At 39.4% G+C, this 16,509-nt stretch overlaps 1 protein-coding gene across 4 annotated transcripts in view; it reads left to right on the forward strand.

The window, feature by feature from the left end:
- Positions 1-16,509, forward strand: part of FHOD3 (formin homology 2 domain containing 3) — a 360,289-nt gene that overhangs the window by 333,124 nt on the left and 10,656 nt on the right. For all 4 annotated transcript variants that reach the window (XM_021387316.1, XM_021387312.1, XM_021387314.1 and 1 more), the window contains 2 exons: positions 6,734-6,905; positions 9,123-9,284. In XM_021387316.1, the coding sequence (XP_021242991.1) occupies positions 6,734-6,905; positions 9,123-9,284 (334 nt within the window). The remainder of the gene's footprint in view (positions 1-6,733; positions 6,906-9,122; positions 9,285-16,509) is intronic.

The raw sequence follows: 16,509 nt of genomic DNA on the forward strand, positions 1-16,509 counted from the left end.
AGGATGAGGGTTGATAGCTGGTAGGTGAAGAGTAAGGCTGTTTACTGAAACTGTAAGAAAAGAGGCAGTTAGGCTTTACTCAGAGCAAGTATTGTTTGGAGCTCAAGAGCATGCTGAGATTTGGCAGTTAAATGCCATCTGACAGGTGGTATTGCACCTAAATCTTCCAGGTCCACAGAAAGGACACATTTTTTGCCTATTGCTATTTAATAATTATATAATGGTCTTTTTAGCTTAGAAAAAGACGTTGTTGGAGTGAAAAAACACATTCTTTGAAATTCCCCTTACAGAGATGTTCTTTAAGGGAGTTCTTCATGTAGCTATATGGTTATTTCAGGACTTAGTAACTAGTGCTACGGCCTCAATAACCATTCATTTGATTGCAATACCTAGTAAAACAGAATTAAAGTTACATTACAGCTTCCTTTGATCTTCCTCAAAACAAATTTTCAAGTCAGAAGTATGGAAGATATTTGTGTGCAGAGTGATGAAAAAGAAGAGTCTTATTGTAGTATTGTGTTGGCTGTGCTTTGTGTCTGTTCCTTACTGCTTTATATTTGCATTGGGAAGGGAAGGTTTATCAGTAATGCACTGACTTGAACTAGTAAGAAAACACAAAGAAGTAATTTTAGATCTTGACATTTGAAAGAAACTTTTTGTAGAGATTAATACTAATAAGAATAGGGACTTGGAATTTTAAATATTTATCTATGTGATTATCTGTTATTTACCTCACTATCCTTTTAAAAGTTTCCTTAGGATCTAGTCCTGTAGTACGTTGTTTTCAGGCAGAAGAAGAAAGATTTTTGCAAAAATGGAAAGCAGTGAGCCAGAACCATCCCAATCCTTAACAAGAAGGCACATCTCTTATACCTTGGCCCCCCGCAGACTTGGAAGGCAGAGGGGTGCTGGCACTTTGCTTGGAGAGAGTCTGCTGGCTCCATGCATGGAGAGCTTTCATTAGCATCAGCAACTACTTGCAGGGTATAGGGCTGAGAAACAGGCACAATTTTCATCTTTACTTTAGCCTTTTACCGTGGAGATCTTTACCTGTTATTTGGTAGCTGAAACAGACTGGGCACTGTCAGCTTAAATCTCAGTGAAAGCTGCCTGCAGGAGAGAGACACTGAGCAGGGAGAGAGGAAAAGAGAAGAACAGCAAGTTGACACAGTTTCAAAGGAAATTGCCTACTCACTGTCACTTATAACTGGCTTTAGTCAGTGATGGCAGTCACTCAGTTCAGGCAGACTAAAAATAACAAGCAATCAAAAGAGCGAAGAAATGCAATTACAGATATGAGTCTGAGCTTTTAAATGATTTTTAATAATAGTAGGTAATATAAGCATCTGTCTCCCAGATTTATGAAGCTCTGCTTTTTATAATACTTTAGAGTTTCAATTCCAAAATTGCTATGTAGCAGAAATAATATTTTTCAGTGGCAAATCCATCACCTACAAATGCTTGCTTAAAGGAAAAATGAGATGGAGGGAGGGAGAAAAGAAGGAAGGGAGAAGATATCCACAAATTTGTCTTCCAGCAGTGGATGACAGAAGAATCAAGCAGCTTTTTTTCTTAAAATTTACACCTTGTTCGTACAGGGGGTATTTAGTCTAGGAATATTGTTCCAGCGCTTTTTGGTAATATTACATCTGTCAAAATTGTCCCAGTTTATTAACATTTCTCAGTATATGTATAATAATGAAATGTAGAGCACCACCTCTACGAGGACAGGCTGAGAGAAGTGGGGCTCTTCAGCCTAGAGAAGAGAAGGCTCCAAGGAGACCTTATAGCGGCCGTCCAGCACCTGAGGGAGGCCTACAGGAAAGCTGGGGAGGGACTTTTTAGAAAGGCATGTAGCAACAGAACAAGGGGAAATGGTTTTAAACTGGAAGAGAGTCGATTTAGGCTAGATATTAGGAAGAAATTCTTTGCTGTGAGGGTGGTGAGACGCTGGAACAGGTTGCCCAGTGAGGTTGTGAATGCCCCCTCCCTGGAGGCATTCGAGGCCAGGCTGGATGGGGCTTTGAGCAACCTGGTCTAGAGGGACGTGTCTCTGCCTACAGCAGGGATGTTGGAACTACAGGATCTTAAAAGTCCCTTCCAACCCAAACCATTCTATGATTCTATGATTGTAAGATGGAAAAGGCAGAATGTGCACAGCTGAATGAGAGTAGATTCCCTTCCTGAAACAAAAGTTTTATTCATACATTTAGCTACTTTGGTTCCTGTTGCCAGTATTTACTGAGGGCAAATGGCTCTCCAGGCATGGAAACATGAAGGGGACCATGAACTCCTGAGCAGCTTTGGGTGTCAAACAGCAGTTGGGCGTGTGAGGATAGGGATGGTAATGCCCTGGAAAGTAGCAATGGAAGGAGTACATTGCCGTTAATATAAGTCCTCTGCAAATAAATCCCTTTCAGCTAGTCTAAACGGGCAGGAAAGCTGGCAGCTGAGACTTTCCCTGTAAAAATCTGGCTTGTGATAACGTAATTCATTTTGGTCTGGAGCACATTCTTTGTAATGTATGTATTCTGCTCTTGCACCTTTCCCTCAGTGCCTTCTGCATGTTTTTTAGCTTAGTTTGCTCTCCTCCTGCTTTTTATTTATTAGGTTGGTTTACACATAGGTTAGAACACAAGCATGTTCTTGCTTCCCGTTCTTCTCCTTTCTGTTTCTAATCCATGCCAAAAAGTGAAGTGGCTTTCTTCAGATGGATTGCTTTACTGTGTGACTCCCTACCCTCCCCCAGGGAGTGGAAAAAACAAATGGATCTTTTCATAATGCATAGGGAACATACCTGCCAAGGTCCCTCTGCAAAATATCTGCTTGTCTAACTGTCAGTGCCACTATGTCCTAAGCAAAATAGGCATCTCACCCTTTGAATAAAACATACCCTTAAAAAGTAATGTTAATATGCTGCACAGCACTCTCACAGCTAATCTTCTTACGGAGATTGTGCTGAAACTAAGCTGAGGGCCAAAGTAAATCAGGCTTTCACTTTTAATGATGAATGTTTCTGGAACAGAATGTATCAATCCCAGACAGAAATCATAGCTGAGATGGAGATAAGGTCAAAAATATGTATTAGTAACACAAAGGAGGGTAGAAAATTGGTGGAATGCTTCTTGTAAAGAAATAAAACCCACCAATTAAAAAGATGCATCAAATTTCTAGGTCTAAATGAAAATTATGGAAACAAGCGGTCCAGATACTTGAGAAACTGTTTCACTTGTGGAACCATCTAAGTGGGTTTTTTTACATCACAGTGAAGAAAAGTATTTGCTAATTCCCTCTAAACTTCCAGATTCAAGAACTCTCTGTGTACCATAATATTTTGACAGGCTCATTGCCTTTTATGTAGTGTAACTATCAGAATAGTTATACATGCCTGCTGTCACAGAGAGAGAAAGCCCTGAATGGCAAAGGATAATTACATCTCTGTAATTCCCAGGGTCTGATATCAGGCAGCTACTGAAGAACTTTAAGCACGTATTCAAAGACTACTTAACACTTGATTTTAGTGCTCCATTTATTGGAACTTGAATTTGAAAAATAAACCAGCTTAAAAAGGATTTAAAGTAAGCGCTGAAGTACAGAGAAAAGGAATTGCCAAGAAACTGACCTCTGCCCTGGGAGAAAGCAGGCAGGACCTCCTTGCTCTGAGCAGAGCTGAAAAAAAGAGAGTCCTTCCTAGTGCTCTGCTTCCTCAAGGTGAAAAATAGGCAAGCAACAGTGTGACTCAAGGGAGAGAGAGAAATATGATGGCTTAGGAACAATTTCAGTTCATAAATTCTGTAAGAAAAATCAGGAAATCTTATCTTACTGACAGCGACAGTCTGTTCTGTTTATAGTACAATTGTGTTGCATTAATTGAAAGACACTAGCCAGTTGATTATGTAAGGAATGAATTCCTTATATGTTTCGTATTTTTATGGCCTCCTATAACTGTATAAACAGTATCATGGTTACCTCTTACTTTGTTGTGGTTTGACCATGCTGTCCTTCCTAAATCTTCCTGTTTGTCCTTCTCTGCCCTGTCCTTTGTCTCCGGTGGCAGACTGATGAAGAAGAGGATACTGAGGTATGGTTCTTCGAAAGAGCATGTTATTCCCATGTCCCCTGTGTGCTGTGGCATCTAACTTCTAACTCAGATAGTATGGACTCTCAACTCATCTGCTCAACTGGAACTATGAACCATGACATTTTTCTCATAGCTTTTTGGCTCTATCATAAGAGTGCGTTTTTGCAGTCAGCTTTAACTATATGCATACCCGCTCTCTTGAATAGGGATATCCTGATCTGAGGACTTCATAATTTAAAGTTTCATCATTTGTTTTCTTTTAGCATCTGTCTGCTAAACTGCAAAGTAGTCAGTGATCTGAATGTTGTAAGGATCATCATTTTTGGGGGGCTAAGGATTTCCATGATAATTTCATAATCATTATTAAGCTGTGTGTGTCCAACTATTGCTGTATTATAAAATGTTCAAAAGTGCCAGGATATAGGGATGCAAAGTAAATTTTAATGGTTATCTTTACCATGTGAAATGTGAACAAGATAATTGATTCACCAGAGAGGCTAGCCATGGCATAGTTCATATATTTATCACAAATTCCTCCTAAAGATGATGTGAAAAATCAATTGAGGAGTGAATAAATAATTCAAGAACTATAAAATACTAGTTAGATTCATAATAAGCCAGTTTATTGCTTTGCAGAGCACCTATTGTGCAATGCATTTTTTGTTCAGCATCAGGCTCTGAACATAATGCGGCTTACAGCGCAGTGTTTCGAAGTATCACTTATTTGCTCAAGAGGTTGGGGCTTGGGCATCAATCTACATCAATGTCTCAAAGTTTAGGAAGTTAAATTAAACCTTCTGGCTATAAAGCTTCTCCCTGGTGATGGTTTGTGCTGTATAGATCGGGCTGCAGAAAGAAAATTACAGAAATAGACTTTTTATGCCGGAGTTCAACTAACATGTGTGAATACTAATGGTTATCTGAAGTCATTATCCTTTTACTTTTCCTAAGGCAGTATCAATTAGATTTACAACCAGTTGTATATAAGAGAGTATTCTTAAATGCAATAGCTGCATGTACTTTCATAGAATTTTCCTTCATTTTTTTTGTCTATTAATTGCACAATATATTCTAGCCACATGCACATCTTCCACATCAAAATATTCCTAGCTAGTACTTTAACAACAAAACAAACTTCTCAGTATTAAAAATAAATATCACACTGTTATATTTAGCTTAGTGCCTTGTAGGGATTATTGTTTTGCTACTCAGCTTGCTGTCCTACCCCAAAAAGTCATTATGTTAGAATAGAATGATCCTGGCGTTGGTTTCCAGATGAAATATTTTCAGTTTGCTGTCTAACAGCCCAGGGGACTCGATCAAAGCTCTGAAAGTAGGGCTGAGCCTTTTCTTCCAATTTACTGTTGTCTGAAGGAAAGGCTCTGAGGTTTGCACTGCTGTAGCTGACTGGCTTGATACTGTCAAGTTAATAAGTAATGTTGTTTAGTATGCAGAGGAGGATCAGAATGCAGCACACCTTCCTTTTTATCTCTGCTGGATCTGTAGGAATAAGAAAGATTAAAAGGAGAAAGAAAACATATTTCAGTTTCTGAAAACTGACAGAACTAAAAACAGCAAAGGGCATTATTATCTACTGATGTCTGTTTGCTGATGAGAGCCTGTCATTTCTGTGGCTAGGACTGTAATTCAGATGTGTTGTAGTCTTTCTGTAGACGAGAGTAATGGAATGAGTACCACCACTGCAGCCTGTTACAGGCAGAAGCTGAAGGAGGAGAACAGCCTAGTGTTTCTGCTCCCAATGTGCAGTGATGCAAGCCCCTGTTCTCCTCTGAAAGCCTCCATTCCTGCCGTGGTTCACCTGGCTGCATTTCTGGAGGGCTGCTTTTAGTGACCGATGGAGCTGTTGTGTGCAGCTAATCCAGTTGCTGTTGTTAATGTTGTTGTAGTGACAGCGAAGTCACGGGTGGGCTGGGCAAGCAGAGGGCAGATTCCAAAATCTCTCTAAGGTTTTGTTTGTTCTCCTAACTGCTGACAGCAATTTTTGTGTTTTGGCCATGAAATAATTTGGCTGGGTGTTTGGGGAACAGGGATTTTTTCAGCGTTACTGGCAATGTATTTTAAGTTTACTGTACATATCAGTGTTTTTGAGCAGTGTGAGACTTCTTTGTGTAGCAATGCAGAGAGGCAGACCAGAGACCTCTGTATTCCCAGTTCACTCTGCCAATCCTGCCTTGCTACTGAAAGATTATGGTAAAGAACAAAACTACGTAGGGGGCTATAGGGAAGAAGAGGACAGACTCTTTAGCAGGGTCCGTTGTGGTAAGACAAGGGGAAGTGGTTTCAAACTAAAAGAAGGGAAATTTAGATTGGATATAAGGAAGTTTTTTACAATAAGGATGGTGAGGCACTGGCACAGGTTGCCCAGAGAGGTGGTGGATGCCTCGTCCTAGGAGACACTCAAGGTCAGGCTGGAGGGATCTCTGAGCGCCTTGATCTAGCTGTAGGTGTTCGTTGCAGGGGAGCTGGACTAGATGAACTTTCAAGGGTCCCTTCCAACTCAAACCATTCTATGATTCTATGATCTGCAAGGACAAGGATTTAGGCTTCCCCTCTTACAACTCGTCACCTGGACACTGACCTGTTGTCTGTACTCTTTCTGGTTAAAACAATAAATGTGCTTTCCTTCCACAGTCCGGCAAGTTCTCAAGCACCTCGCCCCCCTCCCCAGTCCAGCCCCAGGGCCTGCAGTACGCCGAGGATGCCGCAGAGCATGAGAACATGAAGGCTGTGCTGAAGACCTCCTCTGTCGGTGGGGAGAGCACCACGGCCTTGGGGGTTCGCACTCGCAGCCGGGCCAGCCGGGGTAAGCGCTGGCAGCTTCCTGTCAGCCATCCTTCCAAGCAGCACTGCAGCAGCAGGGTGGCCTGAGCATAGGTGCTGGTCCCCTGGCAGAGCCCTCATGGCAGAAAGATTCAGAAAGGGAGGTGGAAACCCCAGTGGTATTTGCACACTGGAGGTGGCCATTTGGAGCATGAGGATGCAGCCAAAGTAGTGCTGGAGGGTGGTGTGAACACAAACCAGCACACGTTCTCTCCTCTCCCTCGTCAGCTTGACTGCTTACTCACACTCCAGTGTCTATTCCTGTTTTCACTGTGAAACCAAAATGGGACATACATGGTGTGGTTTTCTCCTTTTTTTGAACAGAAGCAAGAGAAAGTAGCAATTCAAATTGAAGAGAAGGGGCCATGCAGCACTTTATGAATGATAGGAGAGAAAGAAGGGGCAAGAAAAAGACAGTGGATCTTTGCTAAGCTGCAAAGCTACTGGATTAAGTGGGGTTTAGGGACATAAAAAACTGCTGTGTACTGTCCTGCCCCTCATTGCTGTCACAACAGTTACCTCCTTCTCTGAGATCCACAGTGCTTTGCTGTTTCTAATGCCAGCAGGAGTGACTTCTGAAGGCTGACACAGAGGAAATGAGAACCTGACCCAATCCTTTGTTTCCAATACCTGATACTCTGACAGAAAAGTTCACTGATACAGCCATTCTTGGCAATGGGATACCTTTCCTTTTTGTCCAATACGTGATTCACCAGTATACCTCTTCAGAAGAGCAGCCACTAAACCACTTCCTTGTTGCTAAATCATTTTGCAGAGACTGAGATCACCAGTTTATTTTCTTTTGTCTCTGCCTTATGCCCTCATATACAAATGCTACCTGGGAGATAGTCTTGAAGTAAAAGGGAATGCACCAACATTTAAGTTTCTAGTTTTCTGTTTTCCTATTTCCTTTCCCTCATATATAGATATCTTACATTTTCTTGATTCTTTTTGGTGCCACTAACACCATGTTCAGAGCATTCACCACTATGTGTGTGCATTTAGTTTATTAAGATTTTAAACCCTGATCTGATTTTATTTGGAGATTTCATTGCTCCAGTTTCCGAAGCAAGCCAACTAGCTAAAGTAAAAAAATGAAATAATTCAAGCTGCTCTGTATAAGCAGAACAGCTGAAGTAATCCATTGACTGCTAATGAGCAGTGTGTTCTGATAACAAGAGCTTACATTCCCCTGAATAACAGCAGAAGCAGGTGAGCCAGACAGAAGCTTGTCAGGAGTACTATCATAATGGAAATGCTCGATGAGAGCCAGGAGAAAAGCAGCAGAACAAAGTGCTAATCAAAGCTGTTGTTTATTGACATCAGAGATGTGATATGGAGTAGTCTCCCCAGTGACTTTTAGCAGTTTGCAATTCTAACACACCCACTCTTCTGCAAAGCTTGCTGTCAGTCTTCTCACTACGTACTAGCCTTCAAATTACTCAAAAAAGAAAAAGCACATGGAACAGTAGCCTGTTGTGAGGGAACCAAAAGATGTGTTTGACACATCTCTGTTGAGTAAGGCGTGCCAGATCCTTGGGTTCAAAGACCTGACTTTCTATTTGTGGCTTTAACCAAAATTGCTTATTTAGCTTTTCAGCTTGCCAACAACTCTTGCTTTTCTGCTCATAGCAGAGTATGTGCAGCTGTGCCAGGACACATACGTATTGAGGACGTGGATTGTCTCTTGTGAAAGGGACAACTAGACATGTCAACCTCTATGTTTTTCCCCTTTCTGTATCCTATGATAAAGATGTTTTGAAAGAGATTGTTCCACTCTTCTGGTAAAAAGGACCTGTCCTGGTGATTTTAATCAGTTTCTAACATGTGTCCTGTCTTCTAGTCTCTGTGTAATTGGAGCAGAGACAAACATGGCCGCACAACACTCCAGCAATTCTCAGCTCTTAAACAGTCTGTAGCAGACATTTGCCAATTGTATGGTCATGAATAAGACTCTGAGACTAAAAGGAGGAGAAAGTTGTAATTGCATTTGAGCTCTCCGTTCTCTGCTGATACAGCAGAGAGCCAAGGGTATTATTTAAAAATATTCTCTGTTAGGCAGATTCTTCTCCTTTAGCCAATTTGAAGAGCAGTAACTGAGCTGCCTGCTTCAATTCTCCAGAAAGCCAATTGCAAAACCAAAGTGACACAAGATGCTCTTGTTGTCTTTTCCCTCAATTTATTTTCTGGACTTTTCCAGGCCGTATCAGTTCATGGAACGCTGGCAATGACGATTCACCTAATGCAACGGATGATGCAGCAGATGAGATCATGGATCGTATTGTAAAGTCCGCCACCCAAGTGCCAAGCCAGCGAGCGGTGCCTAGAGAGAGAAAGCGATCACGAGCAAATAGGAAGTCATGTGAGTAAATGGCTATTAAACTTCTCAGAAAAAGCAAATGTGCAAACATTTATGTATCTTGGTGTTTGAACTTGGCTTCTACTATGCAGACATGCATCGGTAGTACCTTGGGAGTATGCTTATATATATGCCTCCTACTATGTTTCAACAACATTGTACACAGTGGGTCACTATCTTCTAGAGAACTTTAGATGTCTGTACCAGCAAGAAAAGAATGTTTTATGGTGCTTTAGGGCTTCTCTGATGATGGTACTTATTCAAAACTAAAGAAGTTAGATCAGGACTTCAAACTGTGACTTGCCATAAGGTACTGTGAAGTGGCATAAAGATTAATAGTTGTATCTGTAAGCTGAATTTATTCATAAGCAAGACGTAATTTGAGAGATTTCATCTTTTAAAAAATCTTACTCTTTCATGTTGTATATCATCCTTCTGCTGCCCTGAAAAGGAACCTGTCTACTGCTGTTTGATTGGAAAGTGGTTGTAGAGAAGCCCTTAGGAAGAAAAGGTCGCACATTTATAGAATGGTCTAATGTTGTGGTGTGTCCACAGGGTAGAGCTGTGGCATGTGAGTTTTAACAGTTTGATTTTGTGCTTTAGAAAATGCAATGTTTAAGAGGCGATGATCTCTCGAGTTCTTTTTCCTTACGTGCAGGGACTACTGCAATTACTGTGAGATGGATAAGTACCCAAAGGATATAAGAATTTGGTGTTAAATGTCATTCACCATATATGGCTTTTTGACTACTTTTCCATCCATCTTTTTAGCATTTCTGGGAAGTTAGGACAAAGCGAAGTCAACAACAGTGAGTGAAAAATCACGCAGAATTTCTTTTTTTTTTTTTGAAGTTGCTCTAACAAAGTTGTTGATCAAAACCATTTGATATAAGCAGTAGTTGATTGCTATAAACTAGCACGTGCTGAAAGCATATTCACTTTCACCAACATGCTAAGAAAAGAACTTCTGCATGTGGCAAGAGTGGACACTGGATAGATGAGACAGACTTTGAGCAAAGAAAATGAGCTGACACTGGATTATCTGTCTTACCTTTTGTCATGCACTGTGCCATACCTCCTCGTGGCATCACCTTCTGCTGCTACCCACTTCCCCACATTTTTCTGGTGTTCTGGTGTTCTGCACGTGCTGACTGCCCTAGTTGGCTTGTGCCTATGAAATAAACCTCCCGTATGTTTGCCTATCTCTATGTTTTTTCCTATGCTAAGTTATTTCATGTTAGCAACCCTATCCTTGTGCACACACATCAAAAAGTCTAATTTCTGCTTTTTATTGGGTATCTTTTTCCCAAGGAAGCACTTGCTGCAGAAAAAAAAAAGATAACAGTAATAAAAATGATATCTATTTTTCTGCGGAGCTGGCTTTTACACTTACTCTGTGCAAAAAGTAACAGGGATTAAGCATTCACTAAATGTTTAGGCTGCGACTTATTTCCACAGTAATTAATCATGATAGCCTCCAGCTCTTTTGCTTGTTTGTTCTTCAAGATCTGGATGAGGCTTTAAAATGGATTAAAAGGCAGTTTCAAAATAAACATGAAGTTCAGCAGTTTAGCATCTCTTTTCATAATTGAACTATTTCACTGTGGTAGATAGCTAGTGTACCTGAATAACTAAAAATTGGATAGTTTAACTCTAAAACATACTCTACTGGACTGATAACATGACAGCTCCAGAAAAAGAGCAGAAAAATCAGCCCTTGTCAATGCAAAATGTGAGTTAAACAGGCAGAAAATCTCCCTAGCAGAAATATAACATAAGTCCTGTATGTAAGAAAGTAAATTTTAGGCCTACTTTCATTATTTTGATTAGCAGACGCTGTGGTATTTGTTATTGGCAGAGGAGAGAGACTCAAATTTCTGTTCAGTTTGATTCACCAGGTTCAATCTTCACGTTCCCATATGCATCTTTTTGCCGCGAGATTAGTATTCAGTCTCATCAAAGTGAAACTCAGTTGAAAAGAATGGTTTTTGCTATGCATTATATATCACATGTCTAACTGTTTTCAGTGCATAACTGAAAATCTTTTGAGGCTTACTTAAAATTCAGATGTTTTTAGTGAAACTGAGATGAATTCTATGTCTTTAGCAAAACCAGAAACCTGGAAGATTTATGTGCACTGCATACGTTTCCTGTGGTTTAGGTAAAAAGTTCAGATGGGCAAGGATCTTTTTTGCCTTAGACAAAGACATAAAAACATGAAGCAGAAAGCAAGTGATGGTCGAGTCATAGTCAACTCGGGGAAACAGAAATAGGAATGTGGAAATGGTTAAGTTAAATTCAGTAAATAACTGCAATGGGAAAATTGGCTATTTTCACAACATTCATTTAACAATTTTACCTTTTGTAATTGTTGAGCATTGTGACTGTATCTGCTATGCAGAAAGTTTAGTTAGATATTAATGATGTGGAAAAAAAAAATTAACACTCAGAACCTTAAATCGGGAGGAGGAATAAGGCAGTGAGTAATCCAAAGAAAAACAGATGGAAATGTTAGATGGAATCTGTTAGTTGAAAATATGAAGGATCACTGATAAATCCAGATATTACTGAATCTGACTGAGAACCAGTAGGAAGAGATTTGTTCAACCGGAGCTGAAATGAACTAATGAAAGCTAATGTACGTGGTAAATACATGATGTCTGAGTTCCTTTGGTGATCTGCAGAGAGAGAATTCATTCTGATCTGGACCTCTACACAGTGAAGGTTTTTAAAGATAAAATCTGACATTTAGAAATACAGTAACCAACTGGAAGTCATTGCCTCATGATGGGTGTTCAGTGACCTGCCTACCATACTGGAGTGGTGTTATATATGCAAAAACAGCATTACAGTTGTATTATTTCTTAGAAGCTTCAACAGAGAGCCATGGGAGTGAATGAGCCGCAGAAGTTGAAATGCTCTTTCACCCCTGGAGGTGGTCACTTGAAGACAACTTCAAGGCAAGTTGCCATGGGAAGACTCTTCTGTTTCTTTTGCTCTGATTTGACAACAGCAGACTTCAACCTCTAGAGATATCAGTTTGGTGTGTTTTAAAAGCATAAAATAAAAATTAGTTTGCAAAATATACTGCTCCCATTCTAGAAGACTGAGGGCAGCTTTCTGTGAGAAAGGTTTTTGTAACAACAGGGAGCTGTTCAACTCAGCAAAGAAATAAAAAATAATATAATTAGGATTGTCTGGATCTTCTGTATGATTAAGATGACCTTCACAAATGATGCCATAACAAACAATGAGTGCAAAGGAAAATTGGAATAAGAACAGTTTAAGCATCATTCTCTTTGATAGTCCAAATTCCAATGAACATAATTGGTAAAGTTAATTTTAGCATCTTAAAAAATACTATTACAGACAGTGCACCACTGGAATTGGGGAGGGCAAAAATGAAGCTCTCTATATGAGATACCTCTGAGATTTCAAAAAGCAACTGTCATGAATGGAGCTTATTTGTTTAATACAAATGGAGCTGAATTGAAAAAAAAAAAGAGTGCAAGGTGTATAAGCAGAATTTACTGTGTAGATTACAAGCAATGAGGTAAGAAACAAATTGTATAAAGAAGACTAGGGCTGTTCCTAAATGGAATTTCATGAACAGCCTGTGTGAATTGTTGCTATCTGAGGGAGAAAAAAAACCCACAAAATTATTCTAGCCCTGGCAGCTTTGAGATGACAGAAGACATTTGAAGACAATGAGTATCATCCATAAAAGACTTTACTTAACTGTTTATTTACAACATCCATCTCCTAACATAAAATCACTCTCTCAAGGTGAGCTTTTTGTGGAGTAGCCTGGACATCTTTGTGTTTGTCCCAATTAACTGAATAGATCTGTCTCAGGAGTATGATGTAATTCCCATGAGTCAGCATCACAGAGATCATACTCCATTTTTTTAAGAGTGAATCAGCATTCAAAAGGTATTCACACTCATTCTGGCATATGTAGCACGATACTTGGAAGTTTTGAGCCAGACAGGGTGGATTTCTGACCTCTGTGAATGACTATGGCAGAGCTCTGAAAAAGGACAAAGAAAAAGTCCCACGGATTTTGCCTTGCTCAAATGCTGACTAAGCCACAAGTTATCATAAACAGACCATCCAACAAGCAGTTACTTTAAGGCAACTAGGTTAAAACACAAGCCTGTATATTCTTCCTTTATGAAGTAATTATTAGTATCAGCAGTCTTCATAGCTGAAAATATATTTCTTGGCTCCCTAAAGTCAAGGCAGTTGACAAAGAGTGAGGATCCCATCATATTCTTTCCAACAAATAATTTCAAGTAGCTGCTCCAAGGAGATAGGTCTTTCAAGATGACTATACAACATTACATCCATCTGGATCTTCATCTCACCCTGAATGATCATATTGTAGGACCCAGGTGTGACTAATATCTGACGGTAAGTAGCACATCTTCTAGCAGTGGCTACACTGTATTCTGCTGGATGTTTGTTTTTCCCCCACATTGGTTTTATCTCAGAGCATCTCTCTGTGTGTGCACTCTGGTTTCTCTTAGATTTTATTAAAATTAAAAATCTGCTTAGATTTGCGTTGGAGAAATCAGTTTGGAGCAGATAATTGAATCAGAATTTAATCAAGTATTTGAATGAAATGACTTGATCGGAATTATTTTTGATGTTTAGAAAAGAGACAGGAGAGACATGATGATGCCTTGTTCTTCTATTAGATGCTGGAATCGTATGTTAGCCCAATAATATACCTGCTGACTGACCTCTAGGATATGGATACATCTCATAAGGATTTAATCATTTATTTGCATAATGACTATTGGAGAATAACACATTCTTACAGTGTTTTTGGTGAAATGGATCTGAGACGTGACTCAGGTAATCTGTCAGACTCATACAAGGGGACTGTGGAGGAGATAGGAATTGAATCAAGATTATCTGAATCCTAGACAAATAAGCTCAGAGCTGATGGATTAAGTTTAACTACAGAACATCCCAGGTCAGGTATTTCTGCTAAATTCCACCTTCAGTAAAAGTGAAATGGGAGTAAGCACGCTGTCATCATGTGCCAAAATAAGGGAAAGAACTCTGCCAAAGGACCAGGCTTGGAAACAAGTTTTAGACAAGTTTTAATAACACATGTAGTGCTGCTTTGGAATAGACATGTTTATAGGTAAACAAAATAATAGGTGGGAGTCTATTTGAATCTGGAAGTATGTAATTTTTGTTTGGAAATCGTGGGGTGCTTCAGTTAACTTTTTCTTCTTCTTTTTTTTTTCATTATTTTTTATTTTCATGTCACTTCACTTACTTTTTCTGGCTATGAAAAGATACAGAAGTGCCAAAATACCAGGAGGGAGACTGTTCTTCTGGTATTTATGGCCAGACTAAAAGCAGGAGTTAATGGAAATTGTGCTTAAGAAAAAAAAAAAAACAGAAACCTTACAAGAAGAAAGTCTATATAAAACACTTTAAAGGAGAGCAACTTTACTTAGAATTTGCAATGAATTATTTAGGATTTGAGTAACAGGATACTATCAGAAGTTACAAAAGAGGTAATCTAGTCAGTGATGCACATTTATCTACAATTCCTTGTATTTAGAAAAAGTGAATGTTACACAGATGGTATTAAGTATCAAGGCTGTGTGTCCTCAGTATTGAACCTTCAGAAGGTCAATACCTGGTTAATAAAAATCTAATTATTGAATGAAAGCAGAATGTGAGATAAAGCTCTTAAAACTCTGGCAGCTGGAAGGTTATCTCTGTGAGATGCCAAGATAGCTAGTGTCTTTTGGATGCTTTTTAAGTAGTACATTCTTTCATCCTTAGGATGGCAAGATCTTTGCATGGTTACATCTATTGCTGCCTTTTACTGTGGTCAGCTGTAAGCCCACTGTTTCTTAAATCCCTGTTATTATTTTACTGTAGGCCATTCAGCATAGTTTTGTTATTCTTGCAATGGATGTAACCCATCAGGGTGAGGCCTGTGTAGTCCTTTGCCTCACCACAGCCAGCATCAGCAGCTGTAGGGGAAAGAAATCGCCAGGTAGGATAATTCTGTGCAGTCCTACATGAGGTATCCTTCAAAACAAAAGATTTTGTGAAAGCCTGCTTAAAAGTCTTGTAAAAAATTACTTGTAAGAGAGGCTTAAATTCATTTTCCAGTCACTGCTTTAGAGGAATCTGTGAGTCATTTCTGTAACAAATTTTATTCTGATGCAAATTTTTTGGTTTGGGGCTCATACTGCTCGAAGCTGCTTTATTTTTCTTATATAAGGAAAGTCAGATTGAAAAGTAATCCAGCCTGTATCATTAAAATCTACATTGAAAGCTCCTTAATTTTGCATTGAATTCTACCACCAGCGTTCAGAGATCCTGTGCAATATAGTATTTGTTCAGTACTAAGCAGTTTTATTTTGATACAGCGGCTAAAAATGAAAAGTGAGAAGCCATTGCATTGATCTGAGAAGTCAGAATTAAAAGTGCAATTTTTGCAATAATTTGTCCCTGTAGAGAGAAGGCAAAGATGTTGAGCACTGTACGGACCCTCATATATGGTACATGATGAACACAAGCACAAAAGAGATGATGTAGGTATAAGGAGAAAACTGCTGCTGCAGTGAATTGTCCCTAGTGATTTTAGAGTGATCGCCACTTTATGTGATCACATGTCTTGCCCAGACATGCTGCTCCATGGAGGAGGAGGTGGCCACAGCTCAGATTTTGGTCTTAGCAGAGTCCAGCCCACTAGCAAAGGAAGCCCATTTCTCAGCAGAATCCCACAGCTGAGCCAGACCATTGCCACATCCTTCTGCTGTGTCTCAGCACTGGGAGAACCAAAAATAAGAGTGATCTGCAGCTTTTCCTGCACTTCTAGACAAAGATTTACAGGTGCTGGAATTGTTCTGGCCATCTCTTCTTGGATTCCCTGGTCACAGAATTTTTGTATTAACATTTTCATTTCAAATACTTTTTTATAATTTACACTTTTGGTACTTCTTCAGCTGCAATTTTGTAGAAAAAAAAAAAAAAAGCTGATTTTACATCATTAGTTTGCATTTTCCAAGAGATACAAATCGTCAATTTTACTTTCACCAGTTTGCTATTCACTGTGTCAGTGAATTCATTTATAGTACACTGTTCTCTTTTAGGTGGCATAGTTTAAAGATATACTTCAAGGCTTTTGAATTCTTGTTCCAAGATCCATTCCCAAAATTGGGATAGTGAATTTCCAAGTATTAAAAAA

The sequence above is a fragment of the Numida meleagris genome, chromosome 2, assembly GCF_002078875.1.
Source record: "Numida meleagris isolate 19003 breed g44 Domestic line chromosome 2, NumMel1.0, whole genome shotgun sequence".
Classification (NCBI taxonomy): Eukaryota; Metazoa; Chordata; class Aves; order Galliformes; family Numididae; genus Numida; species Numida meleagris.